Raw genomic sequence first — 19025 nt, forward strand, 5'->3', positions numbered from 1 at the left:
TCCCACACCCTGTGTTTCTCTCTCTCTCTCACACACACATACGCGCACACACACACACACACACACACACACACCATTACCTGTCCAGCCAGCCTTTTTCAAGCTTGTCCATCTGTCTCATCTGCCTTTTTGATTCCATGTGCTGTATGAGGGTAGCTTTTTCTACAACCAAAAGAACAAGGTCATCAGATGCTCCTTAAGCCACCAAGTAGGTGGCTGGGGTCAGCCTAGAGCAGGAGGGGGCATCTGAGGGGCTCATAATTGGGAACCATCTTCACCCTGGGGCCATGTCTGGTTCTTGGACCTCCTTCTTACCCTCTTGCTCAGGAGAAGGAATAGGCATCTTTTCGATTGATGATGTTTGGGGGCCCTCAGAGTTACATTTGTCCAGGGCTACCTTTGCCTCCTCCATACCCCCAGGAAATCCCAAAGCCCTCTTCCCAAACTGATGGCTCCAGATTGGGCATCTCCTGACTTGGGTGTGCTGAGTGGCCTCAGATAATAGCTCACAGAAAGCAGCGGGCCCAGAAACTCTGAGGGGGCTGCAGAAAGAGAAGCTGTGGCTTCCCCAAGGGTTGTGGGAGCCCCAGCTCAACATACGCAGGCCCTCTCACTGCAGTGCAGGAGGGAAGCCCAGCTGGCCTGTTTGCTGAGCATGTCTTTGTGCGTCGGTGCTATGTCAGTGAGTTCGCTACAAGTACCAGAAAACCCTTCTGTGTCAGGACATTTGCTGACCCCCATGGTCAGCCATGAAGGGTGTAAGCAAGAGTGTGATGAGGCCAGTTTCTTGAAGTGAAAAATGTGCGCTTTTCAGAAAGAGGAGTTGGCTGGTGTCTCCCCATTGCCTGCCACACCAAGAGTTGTGGGCAGAGCCGGGTCCCACTGCCCCTTCTGGGATCCTGACCTCCTCTGCAGCCCGTCCCAGCTTCTCCCTTCTGCTCTCTCTGCAGGACTTTGGGAAGTGCCCACGACTGAGGCTGTTTACTCAGGAGTACATCCTCGCCTTGAACGAGCTCAATGCGGGGATGGAAGTGGTGAAGAAGTTCATTCAGAGGTGGGTTTCCCAGCTGGACCCCCTCCCCACCTTGCCTACCAGCCAGCTCTCCTCTCCACCCTGGAACTACTCACTCCACTGATGCCTGGAGAGAAGCCACTTGTATTCAGAGGCCCCGAGCATCTCATCTTTGGGGGGCAGGGGGGCACCTGGGTCCTCCCGACCACATGTGATCTGAGACACTTAGCTGGCTGTGTGACATTGAGCCAATTGCTGTACCTCTCTGGTCCTGTTTACTCCACCATCCACAGGGGTTGTTGCATAATTAAATGAGATGATACATGAGGAAGCCCTGAGCACAGCACCTGACACACAGTAGGAACTCAGGAAATGGTACCAGTTCTAAAAAACAGGATTATTTCCATGGGTCCCACAGCTTTGGTGTACGAGTGCTGAGTCAGGAGACAGTGCCCCGCTGGCCCCGGGGAGTCCTCACCGGCCACTTGAACAGCCATCCCCCAAACTTGGGCAAGAGGAAACCAGATATTCTGGTTCTTACTCACTTCTGATGTTTTGGAGGAGAGGGGTTACTTTTTCTTTGATTTTTAAATTTTCTCTCTGTGCTTCTGTCTCTTTATCTGAAAGATGAGAATGACAGTACCCACTTCATCCGGTTCATGTGCTCCTTCAGTGGGCTGATACCCATGATGAGCGCTAGGGGCTGTGTCCGCATGCTGCAGATGTTAGCGATCACTGCCACGACTCTTCTCGTTAAGAAAATCAAAATAGCCTGTTTAAGCTCATTTTGAAGCTTATGTGTTTCCTAAATATACTCACGTAGAACTCACAAAGCATTTCTAAATCCTAATGAAGTAACCGTCCGCTGGAGCCCTGGTGACTTCAGGGTCCCTTTAAAGTACCCAGTGATGGTTTGCANTCACACACACCTCCTCCCACACCCCGTGTCTCTCTCACACACACACATCCTCCCACGCTCTACATCTCTCACACATACCCTCCCACACCCCACGTCTCACACACACACCTCCTCCCACACCCCGTGTCTCTCACACAAACACCTCCTCCTCCCACACTGTACATCTCTCACACACACACCCTCCCACATCCCATGTCTTTCTTACACTCATCTCCTCCCACACCCTGTGTTTCTCTCTCTCTCTCACACACACATACGCACACACACACACACACACACACACCATTACCTGTCCAGCCAGCCTTTTTCAAGCTTGTCCATCTGTCTCATCTGCCTTTTTGATTCCATGTGCTGTATGAGGGTAGCTTTTTCTACAACCAAAAGAACAAGGTCATCAGATGCTCCTTAAGCCACCAAGTAGGTGGCTGGGGTCAGCCTAGAGCAGGAGGGGGCATCTGAGGGGCTCATAATTGGGAACCATCTTCACCCTGGGGCCATGTCTGGTTCTTGGACCTCCTTCTTACCCTCTTGCTCAGGAGAAGGAATAGGCATCTTTTCGATTGATGATGTTTGGGGGCCCTCAGAGTTACATTTGTCCAGGGCTACCTTTGCCTCCTCCATACCCCCAGGAAATCCCAAAGCCCTCTTCCCAAACTGATGGCTCCAGATTGGGCATCTCCTGACTTGGGTGTGCTGAGTGGCCTCAGATAATAGCTCACAGAAAGCAGCGGGCCCAGAAACTCTGAGGGGGCTGCAGAAAGAGAAGCTGTGGCTTCCCCAAGGGTTGTGGGAGCCCCAGCTCAACATACGCAGGCCCTCTCACTGCAGTGCAGGAGGGAAGCCCAGCTGGCCTGTTTGCTGAGCATGTCTTTGTGCGTCGGTGCTATGTCAGTGAGTTCGCTACAAGTACCAGAAAACCCTTCTGTGTCAGGACATTTGCTGACCCCCATGGTCAGCCATGAAGGGTGTAAGCAAGAGTGTGATGAGGCCAGTTTCTTGAAGTGAAAAATGTGCGCTTTTCAGAAAGAGGAGTTGGCTGGTGTCTCCCCATTGCCTGCCACACCAAGAGTTGTGGGCAGAGCCGGGTCCCACTGCCCCTTCTGGGATCCTGACCTCCTCTGCAGCCCGTCCCAGCTTCTCCCTTCTGCTCTCTCTGCAGGACTTTGGGAAGTGCCCACGACTGAGGCTGTTTACTCAGGAGTACATCCTCGCCTTGAACGAGCTCAATGCGGGGATGGAAGTGGTGAAGAAGTTCATTCAGAGGTGGGTTTCCCAGCTGGACCCCCTCCCCACCTTGCCTACCAGCCAGCTCTCCTCTCCACCCTGGAACTACTCACTCCACTGATGCCTGGAGAGAAGCCACTTGTATTCAGAGGCCCCGAGCATCTCATCTTTGGGGGGCAGGGGGGCACCTGGGTCCTCCCGACCACATGTGATCTGAGACACTTAGCTGGCTGTGTGACATTGAGCCAATTGCTGTACCTCTCTGGTCCTGTTTACTCCACCATCCACAGGGGTTGTTGCATAATTAAATGAGATGATACATGAGGAAGCCCTGAGCACAGCACCTGACACACAGTAGGAACTCAGGAAATGGTACCAGTTCTAAAAAACAGGATTATTTCCATGGGTCCCACAGCTTTGGTGTACGAGTGCTGAGTCAGGAGACAGTGCCCCGCTGGCCCCGGGGAGTCCTCACCGGCCACTTGAACAGCCATCCCCCAAACTTGGGCAAGAGGAAACCAGATATTCTGGTTCTTACTCACTTCTGATGTTTTGGAGGAGAGGGGTTACTTTTTCTTTGATTTTTAAATTTTCTCTCTGTGCTTCTGTCTCTTTATCTGAAAGATGAGAATGACAGTACCCACTTCATCCGGTTCATGTGCTCCTTCAGTGGGCTGATACCCATGATGAGCGCTAGGGGCTGTGTCCGCATGCTGCAGATGTTAGCGATCACTGCCACGACTCTTCTCGTTAAGAAAATCAAAATAGCCTGTTTAAGCTCATTTTGAAGCTTATGTGTTTCCTAAATATACTCACGTAGAACTCACAAAGCATTTCTAAATCCTAATGAAGTAACCGTCCGCTGGAGCCCTGGTGACTTCAGGGTCCCTTTAAAGTACCCAGTGATGGTTTGCAAAATTTTTTTAAGGTCAGGCCTCTCTTATCCTCAGTGGCCACAATGATTTTCCAGAGTGTTACAGGTAGTATTCCCAGGCTCCAAACCGCCCGGGAGTAGCAGTATAGGCCCCATTTTACAGATGAGGAAACTGAGGCACAGAGACAACCATAATAAATACCAATAGCTGGCATTCAGGGAGGACTTAGCAAATGTGTCCCCAACCCTGTGCTGGGCCAGGTTGACCACAATCATTCTTCTTTCGAAGCAGGCCACTTAGAGACTAAACTGTGGTATTTTGAATTATTATTCCAGAACCCCCAGACATAAATACAACTGTCCCAGGATATATGACTACTGGATGCTAAGTCTTTCCATGAATTAGAAAACTGGGTCCTTATCATCACCCATGGGGGGCACACGTTCCCATTTTATAGCTAAGCAAGTTGAGAGTGGCAGGTTTAAGTAGTTTGCCAAGACTGCTCAGCTGGACTTGAACCTGGCACCCTGGATCTAGAGCCCCCGGCCTGGAGTTTGGCTCTCCGCTGCCTGTACATGGCAGAGCCAGGACCCAAATCCTGGTGCTGCCAAATCCCCGGCCAAAAGCTTGGAGCAGCCCCCTACCCTGACCACACTGCCCGTCCCCCCCCTACCTCCCTGCATGGGCGCCACTGCTGCAACGGCCTGCTCACCCCGTCCTCTGCTCTCTTCCAGCATGCACGGCCCCACGGGGCACTGCCCCCACCCCCGGGTCCTGCCCAACCTGGTGGCTGTGTGCCTGGCTGCCATCTACTCCTGCTACGAAGAGTTCATCAACAGGTCAGTCCCTGCTGCTCCCAGGAGGGCCTACGCGGGAGCCCGCTACCACCTCGGGATGGGGACAGTGAAGGGCCGAGTCACCGGCAAGGGCGGCTTGTACCTTGACCAGGCTAGGGAGGTGGAGTGGCGTTGGCTGGGGCTGCCTCAAGTGCGTTTGCCAATCTCGTGTGCTCACAGATTCCCGGCCCCAAACCTGGGGATGTTACTGGAAAAGCAAACACTGTGAATCAACACTGGCGACTGCGAAGCTCTTGTGTTGCCTCGGCTTCAGGAGCAAGTGTTTGGTTCGGAAGATTTCTCACCACCTGGCACATGTGACACATTGCGGCTTGTGTGTGAGAGAGAGAGTGCGTACACACAGGTGCAGGTGTGCGTGGGGGGGGTGTGAGTGCATGTGTGTGTGTGCACAAGGGCTGGCAGGAGGATTTCTCCCCTTTCCCCATGTCTTCGTCAACAGAATTTCATTTTGCCCGTGGTGCACATGGATTTCTTGAGTGCCTGTGTGTGCCAGGCACGGTTTCAGGTGCTGCTGGGGAAGATGAGGTACGATGTGCGGGATCGAGTCAGATGGGGAAAGGCTGAGAAAACAATAAAATGTAGCCACATGCTAGAGAGTGACCAGAAAAGGGCATGGCAGGGCCACTGCCTTGGGTCCCTCCAGGGTTTGGGTGCAAGCAGCTTATTAGGGAAGTAACCTGAGGAAGCTCTGGGAGGGGACCCAAGAAGGGAGGACAGCCATTAGAGTCTGATGACCACTGCATGCACCTGCACATTCCCCACTGGGACCTCCCCGGAGACTGTGTGGAACATGTCTGAGTCCTTCCCCTGAGGGATGATGGCACTGGGGTAGTGACTTACCAGCTTCCACTCTTTCCTGAGATTCACTCCTGGGATGCAGAGTGACGTAGTCGCCACTAGTTTGTGTAGAACTTTATATACAGTGACCTCTGGGGTCATTAGAGAGGATATGATGTGCGGGACCAGGTGGCATCTGCTGTAGCTCCCCTGTCCAGTTGTTCAGGTGGTACACTGCACAACTCCCAGGGGACCAATCTGTGTGTAGCTAGAGCTGGGGACATAGCAGGACTACATTTCAGTCCTTTGAGAGGAGACAGTGGAGCATTCTGACACAGAGAAAATCCGTACAAATGAAGGTTCTAAAACAAATGCTGTACTTTGAGGTCTTGGGGAAGGGGCCACAAAAGCTTATGAAGGGCAAATTTTCTCATGACAGGACTTGAGAAGGGAGAATTACAATTTTTAATGTCCTTAGCCCTAGGTCCTGATACTCAACGGGGACCTGTCCATTCTTGAATCATTTCCCTGTTCAGAAGGAGGTGATAGTACCCCTGGGGCCAGAACATGAAGATGTCATGCAGGTCATTCTCAAGTACTTGTTCAGTGCCCTACAGTATGTCATATTAAAAGCAAAAGAAACAAAAAAGGAAGCAACAGAAGGTCAGAGGGTAGCACATGGCTTGTGCAGCCATCCCAGCATCCCTGTGTACACGGACAGTCACTTGCCCTTGGCCTCCCACACTGTAGCTCTGGAACGGGTCTGCATACATTTCTAACTCAGGCCGCCCTAGGAAGCAGGGAAACCATTAGGAGTGTCACACATTCTCAGGCTCCCTTTCCTCCCGAGGCCCGTGACTCATCTCGGCCTCCCAGGGCCCACTCGGTGGATGCCTGGCCTGGGGTTGGGAGGGGGCAGGAGCAGCAGCAGGAAACAGCACCTCCCAGAATTTTCCCTCCGTGTCCTCAAAGCCCTGTCCAGGTGCCCTGGAGCAGGTTTTCCTGACTCAGGAGCAGGAAGCAGAACTCTGGAAATCTCTTTCCCCACACCCACCCCAGGAGAAGGGCAGAGGTAGAAAGGACCAGAATTAGGAACTATGCACACTGTTGCATAGACAAGGGCCTGGGGATGGCAACAACCAGCTCTCGTCCTTCTCATCCTCTCATCCCTCGTTTAGTGACAGCTCATTGTGTGCTAGGTGCTGAAGGCACAAGGTGAACCAGCTCAATGGAGCCCTTGCCCCCCCAGAGTGGACAGTGTAGCAGGAGGTGGGGGTAGGGAGGGAGCAAGCGAGCAGTTACAGTGCACATTGGTCAGAGCCGTGAGGATGGAAGCCAGAGGCCTAATTAACGTGTTCGGTGTCGGAGTCTCAGCCTTGGCTGCCTGTCCACTACCTGGGAAGGGTTTACAAGATCAGAACATCAGCTAAGCATGCACGTACCCTGTGACCCAGCTGCTCATAGCTTTGAGGACATTCATCAGAAGACACGTACAGGAATGTTCCAGCAGCCCCTAACTAAAATCTGCCTCCACGCCGATGTCCTGCACATGTCCAGGAGAATGGATGGACAGTTGGGTCTGTCCCCACAAAGGAACACTATAGAGCAACAAGAATGGATAAACAAGAACAATGAGCAAACTGTGAATAAATCTCAGAAAGGCAAAACTGGGCAAAAGAAGCCAGACCTAAAAGATACATACAGTGTGATTCTTTTCCTGGAATTTCAAGAATAGGCAAGAGGAGTATGTGGTGGCGGCGGCTGGTAGAGCAGCCCCTTTGGCGTGGGGCATTAGGCAGAAAGCCATGAGAGAAGCCTCCGGGTTCCCAGAAATGTTTCCCATGTTGACCTAGGTCAGTGGTTCTCAGCTGGGAGCGGCTTGAGCCCCATGGGTGTCTAGCAATGCCTGGAGACCTTTTGGGTTGCCATAGCCTGGGCAGGAGGAGGGGTGCCAAAGAGAAAAGAGAGAATGCTGAGAAGCACGCTACCGTGTGCAGGGCAGCCCCCCGCAGAAACCAATCCAGCCCCAAATGTCAGTAGTGCTGAGGTGGCGGCATCCTGGTCGGGCGGCTGGGTGTCACATGAGGGAATGTGTCGAAGTGCGCAAAGCTCGGCACCTGAGATTCGTGTACTTGACCGTCAGGGTAAGTTCCAGCCAGGGTGTGCTGGAGCCCTGTTGGCATATGGAGGCACGTCACTTCCCAGTTCCATGGTCCATGACGGCACCTTGATAGTTTGGATTCAGTCATGGTGGGCGTATTCTCACCAAGGACCCTGGCAAATGCTGCAGTCAGGGCTCTGTTTTCTAGCAAGTTCTTGTTACATCAGCATAACACTCGTTATATCTTAAAGGAAAAAAGGGGTGCCTAGGCCCCATCCACTGTAATTCTGATCTCATTGGGCTGTTGTTTTTTCATTTTAAACTTCCCAGGCAAGGCAGGTGTGTGGCCATAGTTGAGAACTCCTGCTGTGGGGGGAGGTGAGGAAGAGATCCTTCAGGGAGGTGATATTTAAATGGAGAGCTCCTGTCTGTCAGCAAGGCAAGAGGCAGGACGAGGTGATCTGGGCAGAGAAAACAGCATGTGCAAAGGCCCAGAGGTGCAGATGGGGTTGGCATTAGTCACCTTTTCTATCTGTGGTCCTTAAACACCTGCTTCGGAATCCCCAGGCTGCTGCTTTTAAAATGCAGACTGCTGGACACAGCATTTCCTGGATGGGCTCAGGAATTCGCATTCTTTGCAGAATGCGCAGGTGATCTCCTTGTAAAGGCCACTGCAGGGGAGGAAGGGAGGGAAACAGTGTGACAGCGGAGAGAGGGAAAGAGAAGTGAAGATGAAGCTGGAGAGGACAGCAGCCAGGCCAGGCTGTGGGGGGACCAGCACAGCTGAGCAGCTCAAGCTTCCGCTGCCAGGCTGCTCCTGGGGGAATGAACCACAAGAGACTGTGGACTCTGGGAAACAAACTGAGGGCTTCAGAGGGGAGGGGGGTAGGGGATTGGGATAGGCCGGTGATGGGTATTAAGGAGGGCACGTATTGCATGGAGCACTGGGTGTTATACGCAAATAATGAATCATGGAACCTTGGATCCAAAACTAAGGATGTACTGTATGGTGACTAACATAACAATAATAAATTATTATCAAAAAAAAATAAAAAGAGAAAAAAATGCAGATTCAGATTCAGCAGATCACGGGTGGAGCCTGAGACGCTGCTTGTCTGACCACCTCCCATTCACGCCAGTGCTGCTCCTTGAGGACCATGCTTTGAGTGGCAGAGCTGGCCCTGTGTTTCAGTTACGGGTGTTCATTCTGAGAGCACTGGGGTCGCCGGTAGGTTTTAGGAGACTACGATGGGACTTGATGAGCTGTCTGTTTCCAGACTCCCCCCTGGCTGCTGCTACATGGAGGATGGACCAGAGGGGGCAAGCGTGACCTTGGGCGGACTGCAACCAGGTGCCCAGGGTGGAGGCCTGGGGAGGGCGAGGCAGGGCCTGCCGCTTCCGGCATAGGGCCTGTCCCAGCTCCCAGCTCAGAGCAGCCCAGCCCCCTTGGAGCCCAGGGTAGTTTCCTGTTAGTTCCTCCAGGAAGTCATCATAAGGGCTGCAGTGCTGGGAGACCTTTCCCGGGCTCAAGTCCATCCCACCCTGGTGGTCAGTCCCTGGAAGATAAAGCCCATGTCCTCCGGGCCTGTCCACAGTGTTCTCGGTGGTACACGATGTACTCACGGAAGAACAGACAGCTTGACCCAGGTTAGCATAGCTCGCTGGAAAATCACCCATCTGAGCCAAACAGCCTTGAAAATCCACTCCTAAATCCCAGCAAAGGCAAACAAAGGGAAATGGAGTGTTGAGTATTTGGGTAGCAAATTAGCTCTGAACCCGTGGAGATAGACTGCCCCTCGCCTCCCCCGCACCCCAGACCACACACAATTTTCCATCCGCCGTTGAATTCTCGGACTTTAGTTGATGGGTTTTGTTCTTCCCCAGCAAAGTTTAAAGTGTATTTATTAAACATCTTTGGTGGGCTCAGCTGAGGCCTGGCTTGTGGCACGTGCTGGAGAAATTCGGGCCCTCCAGGTGCATTGCATCTGAGATCTGTGCTCAGCGTGGTCCTCCTGCGCAAGGAACGTGTGCATCTCTTTGCAAGCACAGGGCACATGTGTGTGGCACATTTAGGGAGGGCCTGGGCCAGCAGCTGTTTGTGATCATGCTGTCATGCTCGGAGTCTCTTGGAGCAGTGGACTCAACCTTGACCGCACGCACCGGGAGCCCAGAAGGTTACTGCTATCTCCCAACCCAGAGATTCTGATCGAATTGGGCTTTAGGATGTTCAGAAGTGCCCCCAGGGGATACTGGTATCCGGCCAGGAGTGGAAAGCTCTAGTTCAGGGATGGAAGTGTGAAGGTGGCAAGCGGAGGCAATCAGGGAAGACTTCGTGGAGGAGGAGAATCTGCACAGAATCATATGGGATCTTAGAAGCCACTGTGGTAGTGAGGAGCTAGGACTTTGCAGTCAGAGACCTGATTTCAAATCCCAGCCCCCTCCACTTACAAACCATGTTATCGAGGGTAGGACATTTGACCTCTGAGTGTCTTTCCTCACCAGTAACATGGAGAGGGTCATTCCGGCCATTCAGAGAGATCTCAGAATATCTGTGTGGTCTGTGATAGCCCTTAGTGCTGTGCCACCCAGGAGCACCAAAAAAGGAGGCCCATTTCTGGGGTTGCCTTCACTCTAATGAGCCTCCCACTGAGTGAGGAGGTGCCTTAACCAGCTTCAAGGCTCTGACAAGTCCTGCTGTGTAGAGGCCTGATTTCATTGTGTTTGGCCCAGCATTTCCCACACAGACGTGACATCAGTGATGCCATGGATCTCGTTTCTCAGTGAGCACCTGTTAACAAGCATCGTTCCTCCGGGTGGTTGGAGATGCTGTACCTGGGGGTTCAGCCAAGAGCAGGGGTGGACAGGAAGGACCGCAGACTGCAGGAGGCTAGAATTCTGGGGTTTGGGGTCCCTTTGAAGTGGGCTCCCAGCTGGAGAGTGGATGCCGAGCCTTCTTACCTGGCCAGGGATGGCGCAGTGGAGGTGAGGCCTGAGCCCCCCCAGGCGGAAAGAGGGGCAGCTAGACTCCAGGATGCCACCAGAAATAAAGGCACTTAGTAGGTCTCATAGATGGCCCGGGAAGGCCTTGTGGTGGAGGTGACCGCCACGGCCTCATGAGTATCACATAGAGATTAATGCTCACTCACCCAGTCGTCAAATGTGTGCCGACCACCTTGTGTGTGCTGGGACTACAGCGTGAGCTTTAGTGACGGACACTTAGGTGTGGATGCCACCTCCACCTCTCCCTGTCTTGAGACCCAGAGGAAACCACTCTCCCAGAACGAGCCTCTGTTTCCTCGCTTGTGGGGTGGGATGGGACATCACTCGCTGACGGCCCTGCCACGGGGGTTCAGGGAGGCATTTTGCACAGTGGAGCCCAGTGTGCTCGCTGGACTATAGCTTGCAGCTCGTTTGACGGCTCAGGGCCGCGTGCGGGCGGCCCGGGCTCACACACGCTCTCCGCCTCTCCCGGCAGCCGCGACAACTCCCCCAGCCTGAAGGAGATCCGGAACGGCTGCCAGCAGCCCTGCGACCGGAAGCCCACCTTACCTCTGCGCCTTCTGCACCCCAGCCCAGACCTGGTGTCTCAGGAAGCCACGCTGTCCGAGGCGCGGCTCAAGTCGGTGGTCGTGGCCTCCAGCGAGATCCACGTGGAGGTGGAGCACACCAGCACTGCCAAGCCGGCGCTCACGGCCAGCGCAGGCAACGACAGCGAGCCCAACCTCATCGACTGCCTCATGGTCAGCCCTGCCTGCAGCACCATGAGCATTGAGCTGGGCCCCCAGGCCGACCGCACCCTCGGCTGCTACGTGGAAATCCTCAAGCTGCTGTGAGTGTCCCCTCTGCGGGCCTGTCACCAGTAGGGCGGGAGAGGGGGACTCAGTTGGGCGTGCTGAGCGTGCGTGCGCACATGTGTAAGTGTGCACAATTGAGGTGTGCATACATGTGACTGGGCACACAGGATGCAGACTCAGGGTGTGAGGGCCCACATTTAGGGTGTGTGTGTCTGTGACACGTGCTCAGCACACAACAGTGTGCACGTATGTGGGGGCGTTCCTGTGTGCTTACCCGGCACACGTGCAGGCTGTGTGCATAAGCACTCATATATAGGTGTGTCCATGAGGGTGAGAATGTGTATGTGAGTGTCTCCATCCAGCTGCCAGGATGTCCATGAGCCCGTGGGCACCCAAGTGTGTCTCTGAGTGTGCGAATGTCTCTTTATTTTGCAGGGGGGTAGGGGGGCTCATTCTGAGTTTGTGAGTGCATATATGTGTTCAAGTGGCTTTGGCTACATGTGGGTATGCAACACGTGTGTGGTTCCCCAAGTGTGTGTGTGTGACACACATAGGAGGGGGATGTGGGATGTATGTGGATTTTTCTGTAGGGGCCTATATGTGTGTGCCTGTGTGTGTATGCACAAGTATGAGTGTGTCTGGGTGCTCGTGCTGCTTCTGTGCCTGAGCAGCTATGAGTGCTCATGTGTGCGTGTGAGCACTTGTGCGCAAAGCATGGAGAACGTGTGTTTCTCTGTGTGTGCGCGTGCAGATATGCCCATGAGCCAGCACGTGACTGTTTCTGTGTCGCGTCATCTACACGTGCTATGTGTGTATTTCATGTAAGTTCCAGCGCCCTCACTCTCAGCCTTGCCCAGTGAGCAGGGACCGAGTGTGGCAGGCAGATCAGTCTGCGTGCAGGCCTGGCTGGTGGGAAAAGCTCTGAGGAGACAAGGGACCCAGGTCGGCTCTGGTTGGTGCTGCGCTGAGCTAGGTGCCTCGGGCCCGAGCCTGCCCCTCCCCGAGCCTCAGTTGTGTGACTCTAGAATAAAGGGATCTTAATATTTGACCCTCGAGGGTCTTTCTAGTTCTGTCGTTCACACTTGAACCACCCAGACCCGTCTCGAACTCTGGTGCACCTGGTCCCTGGAGGCCCGGATGAAGGGGCCTCCTTGGTCTGAGACCCCAGCAGATGCCTCCCCTCCCTGCTCCCACAGTCCTGTTCTTCAGACGGGGCTCTGCGCTGCTCTCAGAAGTGAGTCCAGAGCCTGGCATTTCCAGGCACAGTACGTGGTAGCTGGGGGGCTTTTCAGAGGGATTGTGGGTGTGACGGTGTGGTGCCCTCTCACCAGTGCAAGGTGTCTGTCTAGTGACTGGGCACCGGGGCCCCTTGATCCAGGGGCATGCCTGGCTCCTGGCGCTGGGCAGCGTTGTTGCGTGGCTCTGTGGCCTCTGCTTTGCCTCTCGTGAGCGTGTGGTTGCCCAGAGTGCACTCGTGGGCTGCAGGGTAGAGGCATCTGTCGGCTGCCTGGTGAGCTGCTGACCTGGACTGGGAGGTGCCTAGGGGTATCCCATATGCTGGAAAACCAAGGCCTGTGGTATATACGTGCACATACACTTACACATAGACACACGCCCATGCACACACACACACACACACAGCCCCTAGGCACACACGTCATGCAGTGGCTTCTTGTGGCTTGAGAGTTGGGGTGCAGCACCCCAAACACTTCCTCTGTCCTTGCTTTGGCCCTGAGAGGGGAGGGTGAGGCCTCCCCAGGGTCAGCTCTGGCCTCGCCCCCTGTTCTGGCAGCTGAGGGCACAGCCACATGGAGTGACCTCCTCACACTCCCTGCGCCGGCCAAAGGAAATTCCAAATTCTGCTCGGAGGGCATTGCTGAGAACACAGGTCAATCTCTTTAAAGCCAGGGGCAGCCCCTGCTTTCTCCCGGGAGTGGCGATCGGCCCTCCAGGGTACAGGTCGGCCATGGCCCGTGTCTCGCCTCTGCCCCCTTACTTCCTCCAGCTGTTCTCCACAAACACCTGGAACTCCCAGGCCTTCTGCTGGCTTGGGCCCTGACTCAGATTTCTCATTAAGCACTAAGGGTTTGCATTTCATCATGCAGTTGACACACATTTTTTTTCCTTCTTCAAAAACACGCTCACGAATGTGGATTCTGTTCTCCCTGGTCTGCTTCCAGACCTCCTGTCTGCCCACATTGCCCAGCTGCCAGGGCGTGGGGGGGTCAGGTGCCCGGCCAGGGCTGGCCCCTGGGAGCCAGGAGGCATTCCTGACTGCTGCCCCGGGGGTCTCCACAAAGTAGTGTTATACTTGTGGAAGCCTTTTTCACCTTGGGGCTGGGACGAGGCTCAGGACACAATTCGGACCTGATAAATTCTTCTAACCCTGCTGCCTGCTTGTGTCGCTGGCCCATCTGAGGCCCTCAGACATGGACCCACAAACACCCGCAGCTCCAAAGGATGGTACATTGGAAAAAGTACGGATTCAGAGCCAGACTGCTGGGTCCAGGGCCGTGGAGGCCAGAAGAGGCTTGTGGCCTTGGGCGAGTTACTGGTCCTCTGAGCAATAGCTGCCTCCAGGCACAAGTGTGAGCTGGACATTCCCTGCGCACCAGCGCAGTGTGGACGCCTCGCAGGCGCAGACACTGAGCAAGTGGGAGTTACTACACTTTCTGGTTATAATGGTGTTTCCTCTATTTTAAGATACCACTGGGAGTGAGATGAATCCTCAATTTAACAGAAGCACTTTGAGAGGAGAAAAGCCCAATATGGCATTCAGTGCACACTCAGATCGCAGGAAGCGTGTGTTATCTGAGAATTGAGGACGTCTGGCCATCTCATTTAGCCTGCTGTGTAACTGGGGGCAGTGTTCTTGGCACCTGGGCCTCAGTTTTCTTGTCTGTACAATGGGTATCATGACATAGGGCCTTTCCACTGCTGGCCCAGCACTGGTCCTTGGTGAGAGTACACTGCTCTTACCAACTGGAACACTTGCCAGTGAGAGTTACGTGTGAAAGGGAAAGAACAGAGGATCTAATATGGAATGGGGGGGGGGCTCTTAACAGAGCCGTGTGGGGGCCAAAGAACCCCACTGAGAGCAGGCACTGCTACTCCCCGAGCGTGTGAGCAGCCCCGCCCAGCCCACAGCCCCTGATCAGCTGCCTTCCCACTGGAAGGCCTGTGCGTCGTTGGTATCTGACACCTTTGAAGAGTAACATAAGCCCCGAGAATTTCCCCGGAGACCCTTAAAAAGGAAAACTCTTAGCAGCGCAGGCCAGCATCACCCTGAGAGGCCCAGGCTGGGTGGTATGATGGAAAGAATGTGGACTCGGAAGCAAGACTAAGCAGGTTTGGGTGTCTAGGAGTTTGGAGTCTGCCTCTTAACCTGTGAGGCAACTGTGTGCGGCTCACACGTTTCTTCATGCAATCCTTTATCAAACGCTTGGGGCACAGGTACCCTGGGTCCGGCTCTGTGCTAAATGTCAGGGGGCCCGACTGATCTGCTCTTAGTCCCTCTGCATCTGAGCAGCACCAACTAGGAAAAATGGTGACATCACCCGCTTGGTGGGACAGAGTAGGGGAGGCTGCTGGCCCACAGGAGGCCACCAGCAAGGGGACAGGCTTCTGTCCAGGAAGAGAAAAGAACAGCCATCATGAGGGAGTGGTGGGCACATCCATTCTTCTGACCAGCTCAGATCTGGCTACTTGATCTTTTGCAAACACCCGCGTTTTGAAAGAGGTCTTGTTGGGCTGGAGGTGACCTGGAAGATGCCTCATCCCTCAGGGGCCTTCGGGGAAAATGCAGACAGACTTGGGGCTGTCCTAAAGACTGGGCGGCGTAGTGAGAATGTGGGAGGCAAGCGTCTACATTACCCAGGACGGTGCTGCTAGGTAAAGAACTGTCCCGGCCAGATGCCGCAGCTCTGCTGTGAACACTGGAGGCTTGGTGCAGGGAGGGAGGATTGTTTGGGGGCTTGGAAACCCTGTCCGGCAAGGAATGGCTGAAACAGCCTCCAACAGCCTGAGAGCTGGAGAGGGAGGGTGGCTGGGCTGGAGGGACCAGGACCAAGTCCCAAGCATTGCTGGAGTCTGACGCCGCCACCCCAGGGGGCCACCGCATTGTGCTCTCTGGCTTGTGGCCCGAGAGAGCTGGGGTTCGGGTTGGATGCTCTTGTGTGTGCGGCTGTCAGGGCCAGGGCTGCCTGACGCAGGCCAGTGTGCTGGGAACTTCCGGCTTCTCGAGGCTGGCACAGCACACCTGCCCTCTGGCTGGTGCGTCAGCTGCTGTTCTGCGGGTAGGGCAGCCTTCGGCGTGCATCGTGCAGAAGTTCTGGGAATCAGGAGGAAGCCGTGTGCTGGGAGGAAGCATCTTGTCCCCAGGACAGCTTAGAGCTTTGGTTCAGGCAGCAGCTGTCAAGTTGGCTTACGGTTCCGCTGAGCATACGCTGTATGTCTTCCAGGCCAAAGCAGCTGCCCCAAGCCCTGGGAACCACCCTGTCCCCACTTCCTGTGTCCACCCCCTCACCTCTCCAGCTTGTCCCTGGTGTTACCCACGCCCACCACAGCAGGAGAAAGGCGGTCTCAGCCATCTGGCTTCTAAACCACCCATGGAGTGCAGTGTGAGGCTGGAGACCTGGGCCTCATGCTCACCGAGTCCAGCTTCCCCCCTTATTAGCTCTGTGACCTTCGGCAGCTGCCCTGACCTCATTGGGAGGTCTGGGGAGTTCTAGAGCCAGCCTGGCCCCATTAATGTCAGGACTAAATGTTAGGTGATTGACACCTGCAGGTCATCAGAGGCCTTTGGGACACTCAAGGTGCCGTATCTCCCTTTCCTCCATCAGTGCAGAGCGGGCCTAGCTATCTTCTTCCCCGGGCTGGGTGGGCAGGCCCCTTCCTGCCTAGCCGCCATTCTTCCTTCCATCCCAGGCCAGCCTGGTCCGCCAGCCCTGAGGCTGGCGCTGCTCTCTAGCTGCTCATGGCAGGGGCTCTGCTGGTTACAGGCGTCCTACACCCCATCCCTTGGGCTTGGCTAGCCCCGGGCCACCCAGCCTCTGCCCAGCACACCTGCTGTGCACCCCCAAACCAGTTAGCCCGGGCATTTGGAGCAGGGCCAGGAGCTAACAGCAGTCTTGGAACTGGGCCCGGCCGAGGCAGGAAAGGAGTCTTCCTCTTTGTGCCCATGTCCCCCACTCTCAGTCCTGTGTGAGCTGCCAAGATGGAGCCGGCAGGAGGCCAAGCTCAAGCACCCCGGGAATGCAGACGACCCTCACTGTTCTGTGGAACGGGCTCGTTGAAGTCCCCTTCTGCGCAAGAGTGAACCCAGGCCAGGCTCTGTTGCTGCCCTGAAGCCCAGCATGCACCTGGCACAGCCCCAGCTCCATGGCCTCTCATATCCACTGATGAGGAGTGATTTAAAGTCTCCTCGGAGTTTTCTGTATTTAATGGCATTTCTACACAGAACATGTTTTATTTTTTTAAAGCCAAAGAAAAACTAATAAGTGCCTTTTTCAATAAAGGGAAGTGGCCTTCCTGCACAGGTGGGAGCAGGAGACGTGACATCGTGCCGTTCAGTGAATAGGACCGCAGATGTGGGAGCCAGGCTCCTGGGTTTGAGCCCCAGCTCCTACCAGCTGTGCGACCCTGGGCCAGTGCTTTCCCTGAGAGTTTTCACATCTGCAGAATGGGGATGGCAAGTGCATCCAGCTCAGCAGTTTTCTCGGAGGGACACAGGAACTGATCCGTGCGTCCTTTTGGAAGAGCCTCTGCTCACAACAAGCTCTTTCTACGGTGTTTGCTCCTGTTACTTTTAGATTTTCTGGAAACTATGAATCAGACAGGTGAGGGGGTTTGTGGGGAGGGGTTTAGAGGGAAGACAGGCTTGCCACAAAAATCAGTGACTCCCCCACACACCAAAAAAGAAGCACACAGGTATGGGGTCAAAAGGGGTCTCCACATCCTGTGGGCTCACTGGACCCAGCCACCTGGCACACAGAGCTCGTGCCCAGCCTTGGGCACTGGAGTCCAAGGACCCGGCTGTGGATCCAGCTTCCCACTTCCCAGCTGTCTGAACTCAGGTGGGGCCTCAGTCTCACCAGGAAGGCAGGTGTGATACCCTGCAGTCCTCGAGTGCCAGTTCTGAGGCATCCGTGAGCAAGTTTGTGCCCAGTGCATGGCTTCATGAGTGCTCAGCAGATCTCCACAGGTGGCACTGTTAGAACTCCGCTCAGGCCACCAGGCACTCCTGGGAATTCTCTTCCCCGGTGGGAGCTGGATTCTGAAGGCTGCCACTTTATCACTGGTGTATCTGCAGGAAGGTAGGTCAGGAAAGGGCTGTCACCGTTATGTAAACGGTGCCTTGGTGGTGGGGGCAAATGCTGGTTCCTGGGGATGAGAAGATCTCAACTGTCTTTTGCTGTGAAGTACAGACATGCAGCATGTAAACCGATACACAGCATATTGGGAGAACCATCAGGAACAAATGTCGAGAAAGCTCCTCGGGGCGGGGAGCAGAGGAGCGCCACCAGATGCTGGTAAGAAGCTTGAGAAACACCAGATTCTAAGTGGAAAGGAGCCCCAGGGCCACAGGCCCATAATTCAAGTCTGGGTCCTTTCCTCTGCCCAGGCCAGTCCAGGTTCTGTCAGGCCCCTCCTGTGGGCAGTACCAGATGTCAGTAGGGGTCTGACTATAGCACCCATCCCCCCAACACAGGCCATTGGATGAAGGGTTCAGATACCTCCTCCTGCCAGAACCCAGCTTCTTGCCCCAATCAATGCAGGATCCAGGTCAGACTGCACGCTCAAGTGCACAGCTGAGGACGCATGCTCTTCCATTTGTCCACATCCCCTTCCACATGGGAGTGAACCCCAGACCCTGGCTGTAGCTCCCTAGCGTGTGCTGGGTCCACAGCTCAACAGGCCTCTTCCGGACACCAGCCATCTGCCTGGCCTGCCGCCCAACCCGACAGGTGCAGAGATAAGATGCAGCCCCTCCCAGGGCTGCTGCAAGCAAGGTGTGTGTGCACCTGGGCACCCCGAAGTCTTCAGCGTAGGCGGGGCTGCTCCAGTGGCCTCACCGCTGTGTGTGGGTTAAAGACTAGGACCTCAGAGGTGCCTGGCTAGCTAGGACAGTCGGTGAGAACTGGCTACCTCTGGGTTCACTATACAGTGAACTCCCCCAAACCAGAGAAATAGGGGAACCCAGGTCAGGGGCTGTACCAGATACAGGCGCTGGGTGGGGCAGGAACAGAGGTCACGGCCCCAGAGGCATCTGAGGTCAAATCCAGAGAACTAGTGGGTGATTTGTACAAATATGAAACATCTGTGGGCCTTGTTTTCCTCCTGCAAAATGGGTTCTGGGAATTCAGCCTGGCAGGGCGTCTGTATTAACCAGGGCACGTGGGAATGCTCTAGTGCCTGGTGAAGGCCCGTCCGTCCTCAGGCTGAGGCTCTGCCTTGCCCTGCATGTT

General features: G+C 54.9%; 1 protein-coding gene across 2 annotated transcripts in view; it reads left to right on the top strand.

Annotated features, from left to right (window-relative positions):
* CMIP (c-Maf inducing protein) overlaps nt 1–19025 on the top strand; it is a 129375-nt gene that overhangs the window by 93113 nt on the left and 17237 nt on the right. For both annotated transcript variants that reach the window (XM_034639430.1, XM_034639431.1), the window contains 3 exons: nt 951–1054; nt 4765–4869; nt 11241–11594. In XM_034639430.1, coding sequence (XP_034495321.1) covers nt 951–1054; nt 4765–4869; nt 11241–11594 — 563 coding nt within the window. The remainder of the gene's footprint in view (nt 1–950; nt 1055–4764; nt 4870–11240; nt 11595–19025) is intronic.

Source organism: Ailuropoda melanoleuca, chromosome 12 (genome assembly GCF_002007445.2).
Source record: "Ailuropoda melanoleuca isolate Jingjing chromosome 12, ASM200744v2, whole genome shotgun sequence".
In the NCBI taxonomy this organism is placed as follows: Eukaryota; Metazoa; Chordata; class Mammalia; order Carnivora; family Ursidae; genus Ailuropoda; species Ailuropoda melanoleuca.